The 23,066-nt window shown below is 29.3% G+C and overlaps 1 protein-coding gene across 1 annotated transcript in view; it reads left to right on the top strand.

Annotated features, from left to right (window-relative positions):
* The window catches only part of LOC131956228 (voltage-dependent calcium channel type A subunit alpha-1), a gene marked incomplete at its 5' end in the record, with an annotated part of 44,544 nt that extends 22,791 nt beyond the window's left edge, over positions 1–21,753 (top strand). Inside the window, 23 exons of the mRNA XM_059320646.1 lie at positions 757–853; positions 1,711–1,871; positions 2,083–2,226; positions 3,473–3,674; positions 4,420–4,584; positions 5,525–5,635; positions 6,824–6,907; positions 7,282–7,398; positions 7,902–7,967; positions 8,088–8,179; positions 8,846–9,017; positions 9,337–9,464; positions 9,946–10,042; positions 10,143–10,248; positions 10,825–10,929; positions 11,176–11,285; positions 11,801–11,815; positions 14,026–14,189; positions 15,573–15,681; positions 16,926–17,021; positions 17,871–17,987; positions 19,706–19,970; positions 20,320–21,753. Of these exons, the coding sequence (XP_059176629.1) occupies positions 757–853; positions 1,711–1,871; positions 2,083–2,226; positions 3,473–3,674; positions 4,420–4,584; positions 5,525–5,635; positions 6,824–6,907; positions 7,282–7,398; positions 7,902–7,967; positions 8,088–8,179; positions 8,846–9,017; positions 9,337–9,464; positions 9,946–10,042; positions 10,143–10,248; positions 10,825–10,929; positions 11,176–11,285; positions 11,801–11,815; positions 14,026–14,189; positions 15,573–15,681; positions 16,926–17,021; positions 17,871–17,987; positions 19,706–19,970; positions 20,320–20,987 (3,391 nt within the window). The remainder of the gene's footprint in view (positions 1–756; positions 854–1,710; positions 1,872–2,082; positions 2,227–3,472; positions 3,675–4,419; positions 4,585–5,524; positions 5,636–6,823; positions 6,908–7,281; positions 7,399–7,901; positions 7,968–8,087; positions 8,180–8,845; positions 9,018–9,336; positions 9,465–9,945; positions 10,043–10,142; positions 10,249–10,824; positions 10,930–11,175; positions 11,286–11,800; positions 11,816–14,025; positions 14,190–15,572; positions 15,682–16,925; positions 17,022–17,870; positions 17,988–19,705; positions 19,971–20,319) is intronic.
* Between the last annotated feature and the right edge of the window lie 1,313 nt (positions 21,754–23,066).

Genomic DNA, 23,066 nt, shown 5'->3' with positions numbered 1-23,066 from the left:
ATTTTGTTTTAAGCTTCCAATAATAAAATGGAAATCAGGGACATTATTTTCTTCCAGATTTTGAAGAATGGGATGAAATCTTTTTTTTATGCTTGTTTTTTTAACAGTCATTGCTTCAGCTCAGTGATTTAAAATGAAACATACTATACTAGATTGCTGCAAAGATTATTAATTGTTCATATTACCACAGGCTAACAAAAACAACATGAAGTAAAGAAACTTTGCCAACAAAAATAAATATAATGCATTTTAATAATTGCAATTAGGTTAATATTTAGTTCATTCTGTCAATTATTATGAATCATTAACTTAATATTATGAGGTAATTTAATAATTTCACACATTATGCTTATGAATAAGAATTTGGTTATTGGAGGGCAATTAAAAATAGTTCAAAAAGATGTATCTTATTTTGACAGCTAACAAAAATATCAATGACTAGAAGATGTTATTTAAATGCTAGAGTATTTAATCTGGCAATGGTTTTTAATGTTTTAGGCCTACCAGTTACTTTAACATTTTGAATGTAAGGAAAATGTAATGTTTATAATGTGCTTGATTGAAAAACCAACACTGATGTAAAGAAATCATTTTATTTATATAAAAAACAAAACTATCTTTCTTAGACAGAATGAAACTTAAAAATAGTTTATATTTCTTTCATAATTTCAGTACCACTAGCTATACTTGATATTGAAGGATTTAAAATTTTTGCTCCCAATAACATTAAAACACTTTTTTTTTATTACATTTCAGTGACAGCGCTGGTCAAAATCTGAATACTATAAAATCCTTGCGAGTGTTGAGAGTATTGAGACCGTTAAAAACCATCAAAAGGGTACCTAAGCTGAAGGTCTGTAATAATATATATTTCAAGCTTTATCTTGGCCTTGTTTGAATAGAAATATTCATCTAAATACAGCTGAGAAGATTATTTTCTTGTATTAAAAGTTAAGTTTAACATGCAGTCATAGAATAGGTATACAGTGACCTTTTTCCTTTCCCAGTTTACAATTACTACCCATCAAAGTGGGACATAATAATAATATACACATGACCTAAACATTTAAGATTTCAGACAACATTGTTATGCTTGTGCCTGTGACAAAACGGCCTTGACAAAAAGTCTCATCAAATTGACCCAGTAAAAGGGACAGCAACAAATTGACCCCCCCCCTCTGATATAGGTTCCCATCATGATAAAATGGCTCCCATCAATAAGGCCTCCAACAAATAGGTTTCCATCATATAGGCATTAGATAAATAGGCTCCCATAATTTTGGCTCCCAACAAAAGTGCTCCCATTATTACAATTCCTGACAAAACCACATGTGCAAACAATAGGCTCCCATCATCTTAGCTCCAGACAAAAGGGTCCCAGTCATTAGAAATCCCAACAAAAGCGCCTTCTTCAATATACTTACTCTTGAGGCAATAAGTCACCTAGGCAAAAATGGCCCCAATATGACCCCTGTCATTAGGACCAGTTCACTAATACACTTCAGAGTTAGTTTAGCCAACAACCTTAAATAACTCATGGTAGTCTGGCCTTATTTTTACATCAATTTATTTAGTCTTGTCAGGGCTATTCTGACTGGGTCTTTTTATCTATTGCCATTTTGATGGTGCACCTGTTACACACTACCATCAATCCATATGACCCTCTACATTGTTTATGATTTTATAACATTTCTTTTCCTTTTATTTCAGGCTGTGTTTGACTGTGTGGTGAACTCATTGAAGAACGTCTCCAGCATTTTTATAGTGTACATGCTCTTCCAGTTCATCTTTGCTGTCATTGCTGTTCAGCTGTTTAAGGGCAGGTTTTTCTACTGTACTGATGAATCAAAGTCCACACGTGATGAGTGTCAGTAAGTATAGATGGGCTCAAACAGTTCATTTTGGGGTTTTTACTGCTGATTTTATCCTACATATTTAAAGTAAGAAATTTTTTAATTCTAAAAAAAATAATTCTTATAAAAAAAATTGTAAATGTGTTTTATATTATGCCTATCTGCAACTTCAATTATTTTATCAATTTTATGACACCTAGTCTCTAAGATATTTTCATCTGCTTTATAGAGGCCAGTATTTTGAGTTTGCTGGTAGCTCTAATGAGCCAACTGTAAAAGATAGAGAATGGCTGCGTCACGATTTTCACTTTGACAACATAATGATGGCAATGCTCTCCTTATTCACTGTGACGACAGGAGAGGGATGGCCCAGGTAGTTTCAACCTCCAATCATAATATAATTTTTATTTCATGCTTTTGTGTGAAAGAACAATAATTGAAATATAGAGTAATACTTGTGAGATGCATGTTAATGAGTTATATCATGAACATTGCAGCCACTTTTTAAATAGAGAAACTGTTTTTTTTTTTAATTTCTTTTTTTATAAGATTCTAAATCAATAATTATTTACTACATAGTTATTCTTTTTCAATACCATGTGGGGGAAGTATGAAATTGTTTCTTCAAATATTAAATTTGCTACTTTATTGCAATGTTAAATAGCAAACAGTTAACAGTATATTTAAAGATATTTTCCTTGCAAAGAAAGCAGCTTAATTAAATTTTTATCAAAAATCAAAAAAGTTTAGTTATATCCCCTTGAAGGAAGGAAACTTTATAAAGAAAGAAATGGTTGGTAGACTGCTAGAGTGTTAACTCCTGGCTGGTTCAACCAAGCTGGGGAGATCTAAGTATGGGGTCAGATGAAAGCTGGCACCCTGGTCCTCCAGGTTGGGGGTTGAACATAACGCCAGCAACCTTATCTCATTAAAAAATAACTCTGTACAGAAACAGAGAGAAATACAGACTTCTACCTTGGGAAAATGGAACTCCATCTAGAGAATTTGTGAATCCTGGTAATGAAAGCCAGTAAAAATTGGAAACGACCAGACCAAAGACCATTATTTCCACCAGAACCACCACCAAGATCAGATCAAGGAACATCAGCATGAGGTAGAAAGCTGGAAAAGAACTTAAATAGATGCCAAAAGAAGACATTATAAAAGTGATAGCCTGAGTATCAACAAGTCAAGGTGGACTGGCTCAGGACAAAACAAAAGTAACAGAAGAGCCATGAGGGTGGAGCCCCTTAGTCTTCAACTCACTAGTAAAGCCTGTTTTACTCTATTGGAGAGACTAGCCCCGGACAGAAATGCCAGGAAAGCTCTTGTCAGCAGAGTATGTCACAGAAGTGACGACAGGCTAACCTAATGTCACCTGCTGGCCCGCAGCTAGATGAACATGATTTTTAGGTGTGGGGGAATCTGACTTTTTATGATAGTTGGGAAAAGGAGGAGAGGTAAAAAAAAAAAAAGAAGAAAAAAAAAACTCTTTTATGGACCACCCCCAATCATTATGCAAATGTTTTTTTTTTTTAAATGTTCAATCCTGTATTTTAAAGATAATATCAAATCTTGTGTTTAAAGATAATTAATTCTATATTAAAATAAATTTCCAGTATTTTAAAGAATTCAATGGATACAACCTATGAAGACATGGGACCTAAGCCACTTTACAGAATGGAAATGTCACTTTTCTATATTGTCTTTTTCATTGTCTTCCCCTTCTTCTTTATCAACATCTTCGTTGCTCTGATCATCATTACTTTCCAAGAGCAAGGTGAAAATGAACTGATGGATCAGGAGATAGATAAAAATCAGGTTAACTCCCTTTTATATTTTATACAATGTATTTCTCTTTTGAAAGCCAATTGGTAATAATCTACATTTTTTAACCAATATCTAAATAAAAATCCATTTTTTTTTTTAAAGAAAACTTTTAAAAATTAGTTATTCTGTTTTGCAAACATTAAAAATTTTAAATTGTGGATTTTAACTGACATCGCAAAACTTTATGGCAGTTTGAGTTTGATTATTAGGCCAAAATATCCTCTTAGGAATCTTAAAACTGACTTAGTTATTTAAAAACTGTTTAATTTCATAATTGCAGCATAAGCTAGTACTAAATCCAACTGAAGTAAATATAAAATAGAAGAACTCTGGTCACTGTTTTGCAGCCAGCAATATGTGATATCAATGTATTACATCATATTATGCCTGGGGTTATTGGGAGGGTAAATCTTAATCACTTTATTAGGTTAGGACTCTGGCTTGATTTGTGAAAACATCAACCATAGACCTTTAATTTTACAATCAACGTTAAAAATTATTATATAAAGGATTTATATACTTTTAACCTGTACAGAAACTGCATAGAATTCACAGTCAATGTAAAAATTATTTTATAAATAATCAACTTTTTCATCTAGAAAACAAGTGCATAGAAAATTATTAATTTTTAATAAAATTATAGACTTCTTACTTCTTCAGAAAAAGTGCACAAATTATTGCAATCGATAAAAAGTTGAACATTTAAAATCAAACTATCAACTTTTTCTTCCTACAGAAACAGTGCATAGAATTTGCAATCAATGCCAAGCCCAAGGGCCGCTTCATCCCCAACAACAAAAACTCCATCAAGTACAAAATTTGGCAGCTGGTGATGTCTTCAAAATTTGAATATTTTATATTGACTCTTATTGCACTAAATACTATTGTCTTGATGATGAAGGTAAGAAAAATAATCTTTTAATATTAATAAATCATAGATATAAGCTTTTATTATTTTTTTTAATTAAATTCACTATAATAAAGATATTAAACTATTACAAAACATGGATTTGAAACTAACAATATCAATGTTTTATAAAGAAGCATTTAGTCATATGTTTGATAATGCTCTAATGAGAATATATTTATGAGGTGTCCTTACCTACAATTATTAATTTGGCACCTTCATCACAAATATTTTATTTATGAACATAGTATTTATTTGAAGAAAACAAATTACTGTAATTAAGTATAAACATACATTGTGCTCTGTTAAATGGAAAAATTACACATGTTATGTGTGCAGTGCACAGATTGTTCAATCTGTTCATTAATACATTATTATTTAAATAAAAGTTTTAAATAATTAGCTGTTGTTATTTTTTTATAGTTAGGTTAAAGCACCAATAACTCAAACAATCAAAGGTTTTATTAATAACTACTTACTCCTTAAGTTAATAGTAAAGTAGTACATAATAAATAATGTACGTGATTCAATTAAGAAAACTACTAAATATTTTAACAATATTTAAATACTATATATAGGATATTCTTATTTTGCTCAAATATTGACCACCCATTTTGGGGTAAGAAAACTAGAAAATTGTATGACCAATTCAAAGGTAAAAAAAGTTATAACCTCAACCAAAACACCAACTTGCTTTGTTTAAATTAGTTTTAAAACATTTCGCTATATTTTTGTAACATGCCCTCTGTCCTTTATTTGGTGGTATCAATTAATAAAATAAATTCAAAATAGTTTAAAGCCATCTAGCTAAAATGAAATCATTAAAAACTAAATTTATAATACCTTTGTGTTACTTTGTCTTAAACTACTTCATTATATAATCATCATGATCAAAATTTTAATAACTTTTGTATTATGTCCTATACCTCAACAGTATGACGGTCAGTCAGAACTATATAAAAATGTTCTTAAATGGCTAAATGAGGGGTTCACTGCTTTTTTTAGTCTTGAGTGTATTCTCAAGATTATTGGCCTTGGGCCTAAGGTAAGAACACATTTTGAGAAGGGAAGCTACTCCTTATACAATGCATGCCACTATTATTTTTGCTCCATATTTCTTTGGAGAGCACGTTTTATACATTTTTTGTAGATGTTGAGCAAGTAGTATGTGAATCTGATATGGAAGTTGAAAATATTTGGCCACACTTTTAAAAAAATTATTTAAGATGAATTATCTGCTTTCACCTGTTTTTTGTGAGTCTAAGGAATAGGTTGCATAATGTTTTTGTTTCTAATATTAAAGGTTAATACAACCGTTTGAAAATTGCAATATTTATTTAGATAATGGTAGTCCAAAATTTAAAATGTTACAGCACATTTTTAAAACAAGTAATTTTTCTAATTAAAAAAAATAAGTTTTCATTACTATGTTAAAAATTTTTTTTTACCTTTCATAACAATTTTTTTCTCTCAGATTAACACTACTATGCAGTGCATTAGAAACTACCAGTATATGTTGTCTACTTGTATTCTTTTATTTATTTTTTATATGTGTTTGTTTTTTCCAAAATATAGTTTAAAGGTAGAAGCCCTTATATTGTTAGAGAAAAAAATTATTTTCTTTTTTCTTCCTGTAATTTTATGTAAATTTACTACTTTTAAAGGTTTGGCAGTTGTCAAAATATGAAAAATTAGAAACAGCTTCAATTTATGATCACAAAAAACATTCAATGAGAAATGTTTTACATAAAAACTCCCTGTTTTAGAAAGAAGAAAATGTTTTAGTCTTTATTCAATATAGGGACTACAATACATATGGGAAATATAATGATAGTTTTTCTCAATATTTCCACCCAACAACTAAGCATGTTGATTTTTAATGTCTTGAAGAACATAACTAATCTTAATTCCTTTTGAACATGTCCAGTTTTGTTCTATTTCTTTTTTTTTTATAAATTTCATTTATTACATTATGATTATTTGGTTTCTAGTCGACACAAAAGAATTCAATTATAAATTTAGATTAATTCATTTCAAAAAGATTTTATTAATATACTTTTTTTTAAATTGTCTTTGTTTGACTATATTTTAAACTGTTATAACTCTTAGAATAGTTTTTATTATGTTTTGATTAATTTTTATGTTATTTAAATGTAGAATTACTTAATTTTATTTATATTCTTGAGCTCATGTTTTGTTTAGTTTTTAATGTTTTTATATTATTAAAACACAGAATTACTTTTGCGACCCATGGAATGTGTTTGACTTTACCACTGTTGTTGGTAGCATTATAGATGTGTTAATAACTGAATTCATTGTAAGTATATCTATTAAGTGCCAGTTTTGTTCATCTAATATGAATTAAACTACCTGTTTTATCATTTTTATTTTGGTTTAGAGAGTTTTCAATTCAGCTAGGTATATCTGTATAAAATAGCATGCTTGACTTGCTCATTTTAAAATATTTGTGTAATTAGTTTGTCATATTCTGATTTAAAATGTACTTTTTAAATATTTTTAAAATTTTATGTCAAAAGTTTACTTAAAATAATAATTAATATATTTGGTGTAATTCATTAATTACAATCTGCTCACAGAAATGCTGTTAGCTTGTTATGTAATATCTATTATATATTCAAATACAATTTGTTAGTGTTATTAATGTTTAATACACCCTATATTCAATAACAGAAAAGCCCGTACAGTTTTGGAGTTTTCCGACTGTTTAGGGCAGCTAGATTAGTAAAACTACTTCGTCAGGGGTATACAATCAGATTACTGCTGTGGACATTCTTCCAGTCATTCAAGGCAAGTTATTTTTGTCACTGTATTTTGTCCTGGCACATGATGCAAATTTCTGTCTTGGCAGTGCTTGTCAAAATGTTGTCAAGACATTAAGAAGCTATATTTTTGCTAGAATCATTACCAGAACTCTGGCCCTAACCCTATCCCTGATCCTTGCTTTCCTTCTCACAGCAATATCATCAGAAAACCTCTATTTACATTATTGTATTTCTTGCCAATAATTTTGTATTACATGTCTTAGCTTTTAACTTACAGTAACTACTGTTAAATAGGCAGCAACTGTTTAATCAAGTAAATAGTGTAAATTTATTCATGTATAAAAGTTAAACGGTTTTTTTTTAAATTGTTTTTTTGAAAATCCCAATGTTCAATGTTTTTAGTTAAAATCATACAAAACTCATTACCTAACATTTTTTATTATGAGTAGCGATACTACTCTATAAGTATCCTAAAATTGTGTCTCTTAAAATCATTTTAAAATATTTTTGTTTCCTTTTTTTTTCCAGGCCTTGCCTTATGTATGTCTTCTTATTCTCATGCTGTTTTTTATCTATGCCATTATTGGAATGCAAGTAAGTCAATTCTTGCATCGAACTGTAATTTTCTTTTTTAAATTCACAACAATCTTCTGCGCATAAGAGAATTGTAGAATAATAAAGTATTCTCTAACCAAAATGATTGATTTATCCCAGGTGTTTGGAAATATTTTGCTGGACTCCAACAAATCCATCAATCGGCACAACAATTTCCGTTCATTTTTTTCTGCACTGTTATTACTATTCAGGTGAGCATTTAAATTGCTGTTGTTTTTTTTCAAAGGGAGCTTAAAAAACGAAATCATATATGCTTTCATAGAGTTTCCTTCTGTTCTCTTGTTGTGTTTTTACTAGACGTCTTCTACCAAGCCTCACTTTCTTTATATATTTCTTACTGAACTAAAACATGTCTGTAGATCAACTATAAAAAGTATTTTTTTTGACTAATTTTAATTTGCAGAATATTATTCTTAAGTGATAATTTCTGTTTTTAAAAAATATGTTGTGCAATTCATTGTATATATTAAAATATTTACAAAATAATTTTAAGAAAATAATACCATGCTTTAGGCTCAGATTAGTTACATCCCTAAGAATTGAAGAAAAGCTACTTTTAAAAATATATATAAGTATGTTTTCTTTGCTTTTTTTCTTGCTAAAATTTCCTGGTATTAAATAATAAGAAAAACATTCATACTTTCAAACACTAACAGTTGTATGTTTTTGACTTCTGGCTTAGGCTAGAAAATAATGCTTGGTTTATGATCTTTGCCATTTACTATATATTCTGGGCTATAAAAATACATTTTTAAAAATGCATTAAAATTTTTAATAAAAAGCTTTTATTTAAAAAAAGAGGGACTAGGCCATGTGTTTGCAGACTGCACTTTAACCTTTGGAATTTTTTTCAACAGAGCTGCAACAGGAGAATCTTGGCAACTGGTCATGCTGGCTTGCCTGGCTGATCAACCATGTGACCCAGAATCTATAGGACCTGCAGACCCTCCAGATCAGGCCCTGTCTGGATGTGGCACCAATATTGCCTATATTTACTTTGTTTCATTTATATTCTTGTGTTCATTTTTGGTAAGTTGTATTTTAAATTTACTTGTCTTTTAAATAAATTGTATTCGTTTTGGAATCTCTGTGAATTAATTTTTAAATTACATTGATTTATTTTTTTTAAAGAATCATTAATATTGAAGTAACCTTTTTTTTTAAATAGCGTAATTTGTGACTTTATGTTACATTGTTAAAAAAAAATTATGGAATAGCTCAATTAGTTAATAATGCATTAATAATATTTGTATTGAAATAACACATTGATAATGAAATAGAATCACTTACAATTGAGGAGTTCATTAATATGCAACTTAATTGATAATGGATAATTATGCTCTTTCAGATGCTCAACCTCTTTGTTGCTGTAATTATGGACAACTTTGACTATTTGACAAGAGACTCATCCATTTTAGGCTCTCATCATTTGGATGAATATGTTAGGGTCTGGTCATTGTATGACCCCAAAGCCACGTAAGCAGTTTAATAAGGCTAATTGAATAAAATTTGAATTTATTTTATAGTACGAAATAATAAAAAATTTCCATTGATATTGTTATGTAGAATAAAATGTGAATTTTTAGCTTATTAATATTTTTATTTAAAAGTCTAAATTGTTAAAATTAAGCAGAAATTGGAATTTATTTATTGCAAGATTATCTTTTAATTTTACAACTTATTTGATGTGATGTTGTGGATAAAGTTTAAATTTGTTTAGTCAGTTGTATGTAGTTGAATATAGCAGTTGTATGAATATTTAATTTTTAAAAAAATACATGTACATAATTGCCCCTCTAAACCACCACACACACATAATTGCACCTCCCCTTCCCCCCCCCCCCCCCCCACACACACACACACACATAAGAACTCACTTTGTTTTTTGTTTTTTAAGAATTCATGGTTTGCTAATTTTTAATTAAAATAAAATCAAAACTGTTTTGACTTTGAATAGGGGAAGAATCCATTACACAGATATGTATGAAATGTTAAGAAACATGGAGCCTCCTGTAGGCTTTGGTAAAAAGTGTCCTTACAAACTGGCCTATAGGGTAAGAGCCAATTTAATTGCAATTTGTTCATTTATTTCCTATCACTGTTTAGGCTTCAGGATTTATTATTTAAATATTTAAAATAATTTTATTTCCTCAGAAACTTATTCGAATGAATATGCCAGTTGCAGAAGATGGAACAGTCCATTTTACAACAACATTATTTGCTCTAATTAGAGAGTGTCTAATTATCAAAATGGGGCCAGGTAATTCAATTATTAATTTTGCTTTATTTTTGTTTAATTTGTAAGAATTGTGCACTCATACAAGTCTGGAGTTGTGGGTGCTAACCCTGGATCTTTTGGAAATCATTGAAACATGATAAAAACAAATTACATCTGCTGCACCCACCCTTTGGCCCATCTTATCTGATTTGGAAATCTAAAACTTACTAGGGATGATGACTCTTATACCTACTACATAGTCTTGAGGACTCAACTGACTTACCACATATCCCCTTCATCTCTTTGAACTACTAACTTACCAATGATTCCTACCAACCTCTTTCAAACCCAGCTCTACAAGACATTTTTGCTCCCTCTCTCATCTTGACATAGTGACTCACTTTGACCAAACATTCTATATTTAAAGGATATCCCATAAACATACAGACTTATAAGACAACACAAAGTTGAAATTTATACATCTGTTGCAGATTAATTTATATTGATACTGTGTATTACGTTTCTTTCCATAGATATATATTTTTAAAATATTTAGGATAAATTTTCACAAAGGGCTAATCTACTTTGAAATTTTAAAAATGAATGTTTATTTTATAGCTGAAACAATGAACAGAAAAGATGAAGAATTGCGAGAGGGGATTCGCAAACTTTGGCCAGTTCAAGGAAAAAAAATTATAAATCTTCTCATGCCACCAAGTGATGGTAAGTTTCTCTTTTGTTCAAAACATAAAGCTGACCTCTGGTCATCATAGTTAGCCTACATTTGACAAATTGTCTATTTATTTTTTTCTGAAATGCTAAGCAGAGGTTTTCGTAGTTGTCTAGCTTATATTGCATTTGATGGGTCTTTGGGTATTTTTTTTTTATATTTCGGAATTTTGTCTTCACACTCTATTAAGGCATACATGGGATTGAAATATTTATATTTTTTTTTACTTTCTTTTACAGAACTGGAAGAGGGGAAAATGTCTGTAGGAAAAATCTATGCAGGTTTGCTGATATTTGAGAACTGGAAAGCATACAAAGCGAGCCAGAATGCCTCCAACAACATTAAAATGGTGAGTTTTTCTGCATGTGTTGCATCTGGTCAACTTTAATCCCACAACATATTTTAAATTGGTCTAATATCCATTTGTAGCATAGTACCAACTCCAAAGTCAACTGAGTGCCATGTTTTTTATTTAAGATTAAGCATAATGATAAATAGCTACCAATTTACATCAGTTGCAGTAAACTTCATTTTCAACTGTATGTTTCTTGAAATATTCTTAGAAAAATACTTTTTTTTACATTTTTAACAGCTAGTTGTTAACTAAAAAATAATTGTAATTTTTTATCATGAGAATGTCATGAAATTATATGAACTGTTTTCTACAAATTTATGGATTGTTGATTTACAGTATTAACAGTAGGCTATTTGAGAGTTTTAATGGTTGGACCATGTAGCTTGAGTTTTATATTTAATTTTTTTTTGGTCAAAAGTCATATTGAATTGCAAAATTTGTATTACATATGAAACCTTCTACATGTAATTATTAGACACTTGTCTGTGTTTTTTTTTTGTTTAATTCAGACCCATCGTGAAAAGGTAAATTTAAAAGAAAATTAGTATTTTAGAAATAATCTTTTGTCAGTTGTATGACTTCTTTTCTTTATACGCTATTGGTATTGGGAATATTTTTGTTACATTTTTTTCCTCTCCTAAATTTAAAATGGTTTTAATTTTAAAAGCATATGGTTATAAATTAGATTTCATAAAAAGCTTTCACTATATTGGTTGTTACTTACAATTTTATCTTCTCCTCACGGCATGTTACACCTACATTTTATTACAGAGTGCCTTTGGTGTAAGACTTGGGGGGAAAACCCAGATGTTTTGTTTTGTTTCAAGCATGGTTGTTTTTTTAACAAGATTAACTTTTTTTGTACCCTTGTATAAGATTTTATTTTTGAAAAGTTATAATATCTTTAATTTTTAGTTCTTTATTTTAATTACAGGTACTATAGCATGGTGTATTTGATTCATGACACATGTTGAATTAGTGAATGCTACACTTTTAAGGGGATATGCTATGTTTTTTTCTATTTTTTACAGTTTAAGATCTAAAGCCTTTTGAATACTTTTATCATATTTGGCATATAAAAGTAAGCATTAAACAACAAAAAAAAAGGTCGAAAACAATTTTGGTTGTCATGGAAACCCAAAAAACCTCCGCCATTTTGAATTTTTCGGTACTTTTAAAAATACTAAGGCTTTTTTATTTGTGCACCTATAGCAATCAAATTTAAACTGCTTATATTTCAGTATATATTAAAACTTTTGTCACAACAACTTTTTGAAATAATTACTAGTAAGAATTTTACAAGGTCTAAAAAATCGTACCCTTTTTAGTATTCAAAAGTTTCAAAATTTGCATATTAATTACCAAATACTTTTTTTCTATGAAAGCAATCACAATTCCCTCGTGACAAAAGTTCTATTTTTGCATTAAGAACAATTACTGAAAATATCGTTGGCATTGTTTAATAAATAAAAAGTAGTAGGCTTTTTAGTGTTAAAAACATGCAAACTGAGAAAAACAGCCAAAAGTAACGAAAACTAGGTCAGGAAAGTACCATATCTGTGTAAACTGCAAAGTCGATTGTAAGCTTTGGGTGTTTCCGAGATGTAGGAAATTAAGTTTATTAAATACATGAGAAATCCAGCTTTCCAATGATCTCAAATACAATATAATGACGGATATAAAACTTTTCATAGAGAGCTTGTAAGATTGGGAAAAATTGATTCTTTTTTAATTAATAGGGTCATAAAAATCGTAATTCAAACACATACAATATTTTTTTCTCTTTAAAGTTATTATTTTCTTTATACAAAAATGGACAAAGTATCCAAAAGTGCAAGAAACCCATCATGACGAAAAACAAGAAATTTTGTGATTTTTTTCCGCGCATATCCCCTTAAGTTTAAATAGCTTGCCATTCTTTTATTTTTAATTTCACAATTATTTTTGTTTAAAGAAGTCAAGAGAAATATTATTCATTTAGATGGCTTGGTTGTAGTTTTCTTTTTTATATTTTATATCTTTTAAACATTTTGTCTCATTTATATTTTTTTGATGATTTTTATAAATGTCTTGAAATTCTTTTCTTTATTTTAAAAATGTTTTCATTTAACAATTTAAAAAAAAAATTATGTTGAAAATTACTTTCTTCAGCATTAAAAAATTCTTGTGTGGTAAATGTAACATAATAAGCTTATCACAAGAATAAGCATAAGAATATAATGCATTACTAAATCATTAATACATCATTAGGACTTTCTGTGTCTTTACTTTTTAAAATAAAATTCTAAATATTAAACCAATAGATCTGAAATTTTATTTTAGAATCAGGGTTCATTCTGTAAAAAAATGTAAAGACATTGAATGGATTAAAAATTAAAGATCTGCCCAAAAAAATTAATTTTAATATTTATCTAGCTTTTTTCTATGTAACCACATTTAAAATTTTAACTTTCATAAATCATATTCTCTGTAAATATTTCAATTTTATTATTCTTTATTGCTAATGATGTATGTTATTATTATTTGTAATTTTATATTGGCCAATGCTAACAAATTTGTCAAAGTCGCATTTTTTATTATAACTAAGCACTTGAATAATTTTACATTCTCTTTAAGCTTAAAGTAAATTGAATTTTTAGATAAGAATTTTTAACTTTTTATGTTTATTTTTTCAATGCTTTTAAATTTTTAAAAATGTGTTGAATTTCGTAAGCTTAAATTTTTATGATTTCAGCGACCATCTTTATTCAGGCGGCTTATGGGTGGAATGAGATCATCCTCAAGGTCAAGCCAGTCTGTAGACTCTTTTCATTCTGATGACAATTATGGTAGTGGTGGAGAGAGTGGAGGAGGGGGTGGTGGAATGGGTGGAGGTGGTGGCACAAGAGGAGGACAAAAGTAGGTTTTAGATTTATTGTCGGCCTATTAGTATTGATTAATAAAACATTAAGTTATTTTTCTTTATAGAGGTCTGTATGTTTTTTAAGTACTCTAAATTTAAATTTGTCTCTTAGTGCCATATATATATATATATATATATATATATATATATATATATATATATATATATATATATATATATATATATATATATATATATATATATATATATATATATATATATATATATATATATATATATATATATATATATACTTATTTATAAATTACAAAAACAATGTGTAACAACACACTCTCTAACTGGAGTGAAGGTCCTAGGTGCTTTGACCACAGGTGCTTTGACCATAGGGGGTTTGACCATAGGGGCTTTGACCACAGCGGAGCTTTGACCATAGGGGGTTCGACCATAGGGGTTTTGATCACAGCGGGGCTTTGACCATAGGGGCTTTGACCATAGGGGTTTTGATCACAGCGGGGCTTTGACCATAGGGGTTTTGACCATAGGGGTTTTGACCATAGGGGTTTTGATCACAGCGGGGCTTTGACCATAGGGGTGCTTCGACCATAGGGGGTTTGACCATAGGTGGTTTAAGGCTAATCTATGTTTGGTTAAATTGTTTATTGCTGTGGTTAGTATGGTTACTAAGCATATTCAAAGTTAAACAAATAAAACTAAATAGTTGTGCTAAGAGTTATTTATTAAGATTAAAATTACATAATTTTCTGTTATGTCTAAGTCATTACAACCATTCAGTGTTAGTATTGTTTCAACATTGACATTAGTAAAGAAACTCTTTTTTACAAGTATCATGGTTGTTGTGTTGGCGTATAAAATCTAAATTAGTTAATTTAAAGAACAATTAATTTTCATTTAACAAATGCTTGATTTGTAATTTCATACAATCCCAAGCAGAGATGTCAGTTTTACTTATTTTGAGAAAAGTGAAAAATAAAGTTTAAAATCCCTCAACTTTCCATAGTAAGCTCTTGCTGTAAATGCTAATAACTATTCTGCTCTTTAATCCTGCATGATTAATCTATCTCATAGCATGTAGCTACTTGTTAAATACTGCATAAACTGACATCGTCTTCATGTGAGCTCTTTATACAGATTGCACTTTTACTGAAACAAATATGAGTACAATTGTAGTTATTTCAAATAGTCAGATTTTTTAAAAAAATTAACCACAACCTTGTCTCTTATATCTGTATTACTTACCCATGGTTCCTTTTTTTCATAATCATTTCTTCAAATTCTGGATGTTGTTTCAACTGGATGTCACCAACTGTATGACATGCTCTGATGTACTACAACTTGATGTTGTACCATATTTCATTGCATTGTATTTGGATGTTGTCTGGCACTTTTGCTGTCTAAAGTATTGACAAGGGAGATGACTGGAACCAACCTAGTCCTTACAGTTTTCACAGGAGGAATAGCAGCAAAAGAAGGAAGGGAGGCGACCCAGGGGATAACTCTAATGCGCAGGTCAGTTACTTGCTTGTAAGCCCTAACTTTTATTTATTTATTCTCTTAAACACTAGGCTTCTGATATGACCATATGATTTCAGTTTCATATGACCCGACCTTTATAAATAGTATTACAAAAAATTAAATTGTGAAAATTAAGTTAAAATATAATTATATTTTGCTAATGACATATGGCCTACTGCATTGGATAAATTGTTAGCTTTACATCCAAGCAGTATTTTATCAGATTTTTTAAATAACTGAAATCATTTTTTTTTTCATACCGTTCACATTATCATTTCATCTTTTCTTTTTAAAATTCCATAAATTGTTTGCTAACAGTATATTATTTCATATAGTAAAACTATTATGGACTATCTACTAGAATGACAAATAATTCTCAAAACATAAAAATCATTGATCTGATTTAAAAAAAAATTGTTTTGCATTTAATATTGGAAAAAAAAGAATTTCATGATTTCTATCTGTCCTTCACTCATCGGTCAATCTTCTTTGTGACTTAAAAGTATAAGATACAATTTCATTTCAGTGTGTTTTTACAAAGTCATATACTAACCAAAGTACCTATATTTTTAAATGGATTGATTTACTCTTTACACTTTAAAAATATAACAAGAAATCATATATATATTTCTAATCTTAAATCTAATGTAAAAAATTTAGCCCAAATAAAAAAATCAACCAAATTTTGACTAAGGATTTTAACTATTGAGACTTCAATTGATATTTCATTATAGTACAATTCAAATATTCATTTATTATTCATTTTTTTTTTAACTTATTTGGTATTTGATAATTTTATATTATTAGAATTTAGAAAAAGTTAATTTTAATTTCACATTAAACATGACATTTCAATTCAGTTTTTAAAAATCAAAATATATCTTATATATCATAAATAAGAGACATAATAAAACTTTTATGTATGTTCAAGTTTCACAGCATGTGTTTCAGAAAAATAAATTTTACAACTCAGCTTTTTTCCTAATTTTTGCATCTTGGAAATTCTTTTCAAATGCATTTAATTCACAAAATTCTTTTTTCCTGAAACAACAGTCTAAAATTTGTTTTTACCTATGTTGACCAGCACTATTCTTTTGTTTGAGTGTATTTTTTAAATCTTTATTTCACAAAGGGTGGAGCATTGTGAATTACTATTTTTTTTATAGAGTTTAATTAATTCAAGTTGAAAAGCTTGTTTAAAAATAAATGTTTATTTCATTGATATTTATGAATGCTAGGCACATTACAGTCCCCGGTTTGGTGGATATATCAATAAGTCATTTACTCCGGATGAGTTGCCCAGCTCTCGTCCACCTATACCTTTTCGTAACAAGGTAGCATTTTTCAGATCTTTCCGGGATCGAGGTTCTTTTTTTTTAACACAGCTTAAGGAAAAGTTTCTCAAACGATTATTATTTTGTTTTATTCTTTGTTCTTCTACCCAAACTCCGCAACCATTTTTTTCTAGTGAATTTTTAAAAACTTAAAGTTTATATATGAAATAAAAATATTTTAAAAAGTTTGCCTAATGAATTATAATTGTTTTAAGAGAGTTAAAAAAGAAATGTTGTTTGAGAAACTACTCCCAACTCTAAGGTGATGGTTTTTCATAACTTTTAACATTTTTTTTTTCTTTTTACAATCTAGTATGATGTGGCCCTATTGCAATATCAAAGTTACTTTTTAAAATTGTTATATTTTTAACATTCATTACTGATTTATTTATCTACTACAAATAATAATATTGGGTGTTCAAAGATTGCAGGATTTTTGTGTTTAAAGCTATGGATCATTATAAAAAAAAAGAGCTATAGGTTGCTTGCTTTTGCTCCTAATTAAAGCCCTATTGTTTGACTTTCCAGTTCAATGCACACCCTTTGATACGCTTTGATACCATAAAAACGTTTTTTAGAAAAATGTTTGAATATTTTCTTAAATGAATGATACTTCCTTGCAGAAGTATCAAAACAGGTAGTTGACAAATCAAAGTTGAATATTTTCATTTTTAAAAGAACTAGGCATGTAGACTAGTTTTTAAAACACTAATCCAAAATCTTATGAAACACTTGGTGGTTGCGTGTTTTCTCAAACTGAACAAACAGAGGAAGAAATCTGCCTACAGTAAACACTAGTAACAAAGTTAAAAAACTCAGAGCCATTGCCATTCAATTTATATCATTCAGAGTATGGAGCTTAAAGACATCCCAAGTGTCTCAACACAAAATGTGAATGGCAGTGAACATTCACTCATAGCTCAAGCAGCCAATGAAATCACAGCATCGTTGTCCAAACTGAACGAGGTGATTGGTTGAGTTTTATAGTGGCAGTGGTTGACCCCACCCTCGTGTTTGTTGTTGGTCCTTCATCTACTGTCTCAGCTCGTTAATTGGTTCTATTTTAATGTATGCAAATGTGATACATTTTGAAGCCAGTTGTTGTTAGATGCAACTTTTGCACAATATTTGTGTTTGTCTTTTAAAAGGAATGTTCTTAAATCACAAAAACATAAGAAATCTACTTTCTATGTAAATATTTCAAGCTTCATTTTCAACTGTTGTTTGTTTTCTTGTCCAAGTATTTAAGATTATTTTATTGAACTATTTCGATTAATTAATTAAAACAAACAAAATACTATCATATTTTTATAACAGTATGTTAAATATTTATAGACAAATGAATTTATTGTGGAGAGCATGCTTCAACAAAATATTGCTACAACAGCATGTGAATATCAATCAACAATATATTTTCTAAAATAAAAATGTTCTTTTTTCTTCATTACTGAATTTAATTATGTATTAACTAAAAAAATGTGTTGAAAAGGGTTATATCCTCAAAATAAATTTAACTGTATATTTTTTCAAATCAAATTTCACCCAAACTATCTTTCTTTTTTGTGCCCCTGAAGTTTGAAAAAACACATTGTAGAGATTTTTCTTTATTTAATAGTAACAAAGTGTTTTTTTTTTATGACTGATATTTCTTTGTGAGTTTTGGAGCAAAACTCTTTTATTTGTTATTGTATACACAGATAAACATCCAACTTTATATCATTGTTTAGTAACATCTTTAGTTAGTAAACTTTTGATCAAAAGTTTTTGCTAAACTTTTGTCTTAAGACTTCTCATTGCTGATATTCTTAAGATATTTTAAGACTGTTTCAGAAAATGGCATTGTTTTCTATTCCTACAGAATCTGTTTAGTTTCTAAACTAATTTATGTATCATTATATTAATCATCCAGTTAAATTTTTTTTGCCTATAATCTTGACTCAAATTCTTGCTTTTTTTCCTCCCAACTTGTTTTTTCTTTACCTTGCAGATTATTTAATATGGACAATTTTACATTTTTTTTTGGGTAAAGCTGAAATAAAGTGTACAGAACTTATGGAATACTTTTTAGGGCAATTTTGTGTGTGCTAAATTTAATTTGAATTGTGCAGATTTTACATAGAGGTGAATAACGTGGTTGTGTTACTTCATATGTGAATGTACCAGTTGTGGTAACAGTTTATAGATGTATTTTTAAAAAAAGCCAGTTTATAGATTTTATCTAAATGGAATCTGTTCATAGCTTAACATTTGAATGTTACCAGGTCTATAGCTGTAATTTTTAAATTACACAAGTTTTTATCCTTTCTAAAAGATGCCTAAATATTTTCAGTTGATCCATTGTTTTAGTTTTATATATTATTTGCTTTCATATTATTTAAATATCTTTTATTTAACAATAGACAACAATACAGGTGAAGATAACACATAAAACAATTTGATTTTTTTCAAATTAAAAAAACACCTTGATGTTTAACCTTTTTTTTTTTTGCTTCATTATTTTACAAGTGATTTTCATTATAAATACTTACAAATAATTCTGAATTTAAACAGTGATACACTAGCAATTATAAAGTGATTCTACGATTAATGCCTATATAATTAAATGGTTGCATTAAACGAAACTCAACCCTATTGTGCAGGCCCAGACTCAAATTTTGTTTCTATATTTATCTTTCTTTATGCAGCTAAACTCTGAATTTTCTGGAGGACTTAGACCAGAACAAGCTTCAGCACTGACAGGCCTGGTTGACAGGGCTGACACAAGATCACCACTGTCTAAGGGGTTACCCATGGGGGCACAGAGCCCCTTCAGCTCCCCCAGGGCGTCCCCTATACCCTCCAGACGGTCGCCCTCACCTCGTAGGTTTGATGTTGGTTTTGCTTCTGCAGTAGATAATATCTGTGAGCAAGCTCACACTATTGCAGACCAGGATAGACAAAAGAGATATGGTTTGTATTTCATTTTTATTAAAAATCCATTTACATCTTTTAATCAAATTTAAAAAAAAAAAACAGTTATACTTGTTTATTTAAATATTCATTCAAGTTCCTTACTAGATCCATATGTATTAAAATATTTTAAAATAGTTTAAAAAATAATAAAACTACTTGTAGCTAAAGCTGGAGCTTCTATAGTAATTTTTTTTTTTTGGTACTATTAACCCTAATTTAAATTTATTTATTCTCTTGTTTATTTAAGTTTAATAATATGATCTATTGTATTAGTAATAACAAAATATTTTCACAAAAAAATCTGGCTGTGAAGGATGCAATGACCTTTCTTTTTTTTTTTTTGCAGGTGTGAAAACACCTAGACGTGGATCAACCAGTCTTGTTCAACGCTCCAGGTCCCCTTCACCCTCAATAACAGCTGACAGCCCGCCACTGTCAAACAGAGCACACCGGCGTCTACCAATGGCACCGTCATCGAACTTTCCCAGGTCAAGTGCATCAGACACACGTGTTCCTAAACTCAACATCCCAGTTTCAGCCACTTCTTCCGTTGCTGCTGCATCACCCCTTCCTAAGCATCAACGCCACGCCCCTCCGCCAGGGAGGCTGGGCAGACCTGAGCCATATAGTCCTACAGAAAGAAACAATTTGAATAAAAGTTCTGACCCTTCAAGGTCTAGCACACTCCCAGGTGATCACAGAACTAGTAGTTACCCCCGTGATGATTCAAACTGGGGTTCTAACAAAAGGGGTAGAGATTCTCGGTCCCTTCCTAAGCCTTCTCCTAGACAGTCATCCAGGTCGCCTGACCCGCAAGCTGCTGAGAGAGATAGACAAGACCACAGATTTATGGCAGCCAGCCAACAAGAGGGGAGCCGTGTAAGAGGGAGCAGATCAAGGGGAGGAATTTTACCAAACGGTTTCAAACAAAAGGGACGCAAGCCAGACAAATATGAAATGCGGAGCGACAGCCAGACTGCACTTCAAGAAGATTCAGATGAGGATTGGTGTTGATACACGGGGATATTTAAACCTTTTTCCCACCCCTTATTGACCATCATGCTTTATAAAACACCAAATGGTTTTTTGTGAGATTTAGTCCTTGTATCTTGCAGCATAAGTTCCTATAAATATACTTTATTTGTTTCTTACTTTTACTATCAAACTGCACAATTTTTTAAAATACCAATTTGTTGATGCTACTTTTGAATTTAGTTTAAATATTTTACTGATGCATTACACTTTGCTATGTTTAGTTATTTTTACTTATACTAACTAGCCAAAGTGAATAGTGAATGAATATTCTTTTATGTGAACTCCTGTTCAGTCTATTGGCTGTCCTGCTTTTAGTCTGTTCTGCATGTGAGCTGCTTGCCTCAGGGCTGTCTTGTACAGTTGCCCATGCTTCAACAATAGTATTCATGTTACTGAATCAACTTGTTTTTAAATATAAACAAAGTCTAACTGCCATGAATTTTAGCAGGCTACTCTTATAGCCTTTGTAGTCTTACTCATTAAATGTTTTTTAGTTAAAAAATATTGTGATTTGTATGTATTTAACTAAATTTATTATGGAATAAGTGTGGATTGTTTTGTGATAAAGATATATGTTTATTTTGTTACTTGTGGTTTTTAATAATTTTGGAATAAGAGACAGCTTACTTAACAAAGTATATAATTATTTTTAAACCATTCTAAAAAGTATTTGATATGAACTTAAAATTCCTTAATAGGTAGCTAAATTGTTAATCTTTATAAAAATATTTGGGTTTTGTTTTTAAAACGAAGTGTCATAAATATTATTCTAGTTATTGGTAGTTAGGTTTATTAAAATGAATATTTATAATGTCTATTTGTAGACCAAAGCATTTGAATCTATAAATAAATTATATGAAATTCATTTTAACAACTTATTCTTATTAACAATTTATTACATTAAAGAGAGTTTGACTAAACTAGGCCAACTGTTTTTAAAAAATAATATTTGTTGATTTTTTTATTATTAATTTTTAATTATACTCTAGCCAGGTGTTTGGATCTAAACTGAAAGCTAAGCAAAAAAAAACACGTTCAGATACATTTAAAAAAAACAACTTCAAGGTAATTTCAAAAACATGTAATTAAGAATAAATTAGCATACTTGAGCTAACATCACCGTTATTAAAATCTAATCTGTTTCATATTGTCTTTTGTGCTAAAATGTAAACCTCTTGTCTTTAATGTTTCATTTAAGACAATGAAACCATACCATTTAATTTCTATAACTGCAATAATAATAACTGTACATAATACCCTACCATTTCTTGTGATAATTAATATTTCATTCACTTAGATGTAACCAACATGTTTATTTTTAATTTTCCCCCTTTTATCTTGTGATTGATTTTTTTTTATTTTTAAAAAATAACTTGCATTTTTCCTGAATGTTTGTTTTTAGTAAACTGTGTAAAAAAACATCTTTATAAAAAGCTGTATTTTTTGCATTTTATAGAATTTCTTTTTAAATGAAATAATTTTAATACTTGATAAATTTCATAAATTAATATACACAAATGAGTAAACTAATAAAAACAGTTATTGTCAGCAAGTTCATTATTTCCTTTTACAAAAATTGAATCTATTTTTTTTTTTGTAAATTTCAATTCTCATTAGAGATATAATCTGTATGATATCATCATTTTATATTCAGTGTATTTTCTTAAATTTATTTTAGGCTAATATCCAATATTACTGGCAGTTTATATAAATACTATTGTTTATAGATACGTTCTTAATGGTTTGAAATTAAAGGTAGTTCATAACTAGTGTTTTAAACAAATAGAACTGTAATGATAAGTAGATGTATGGTAGGTCTGATGATGGCTTGTAAGCAAAATACTGAAAGGTTGATTGCTTGAAAACTAACAAGTTTGAATGTTGATTGCTTGAAATACAAAAAAAGCCCAAATACACTTATAAGACTAAACAGGATCTGAGGTAAGTGAGACTAGCTGTCACTTATAGCCGATTTTTTAAAACTGGCTCTTTTCAAGGTATTGCTGATCAAGCCCTACCAGACCATAAAGATCATATCCTTAAAAAATTTATAAATCT

This window comes from Physella acuta, unplaced genomic scaffold, assembly GCF_028476545.2.
Source record: "Physella acuta isolate Inbredline_101_S28 unplaced genomic scaffold, ASM2847654v3 ptg001137l, whole genome shotgun sequence".
Taxonomy (NCBI): Eukaryota; Metazoa; Mollusca; class Gastropoda; family Physidae; genus Physella; species Physella acuta.
This window is presented reverse-complemented; position numbering and strand designations above follow the sequence as displayed.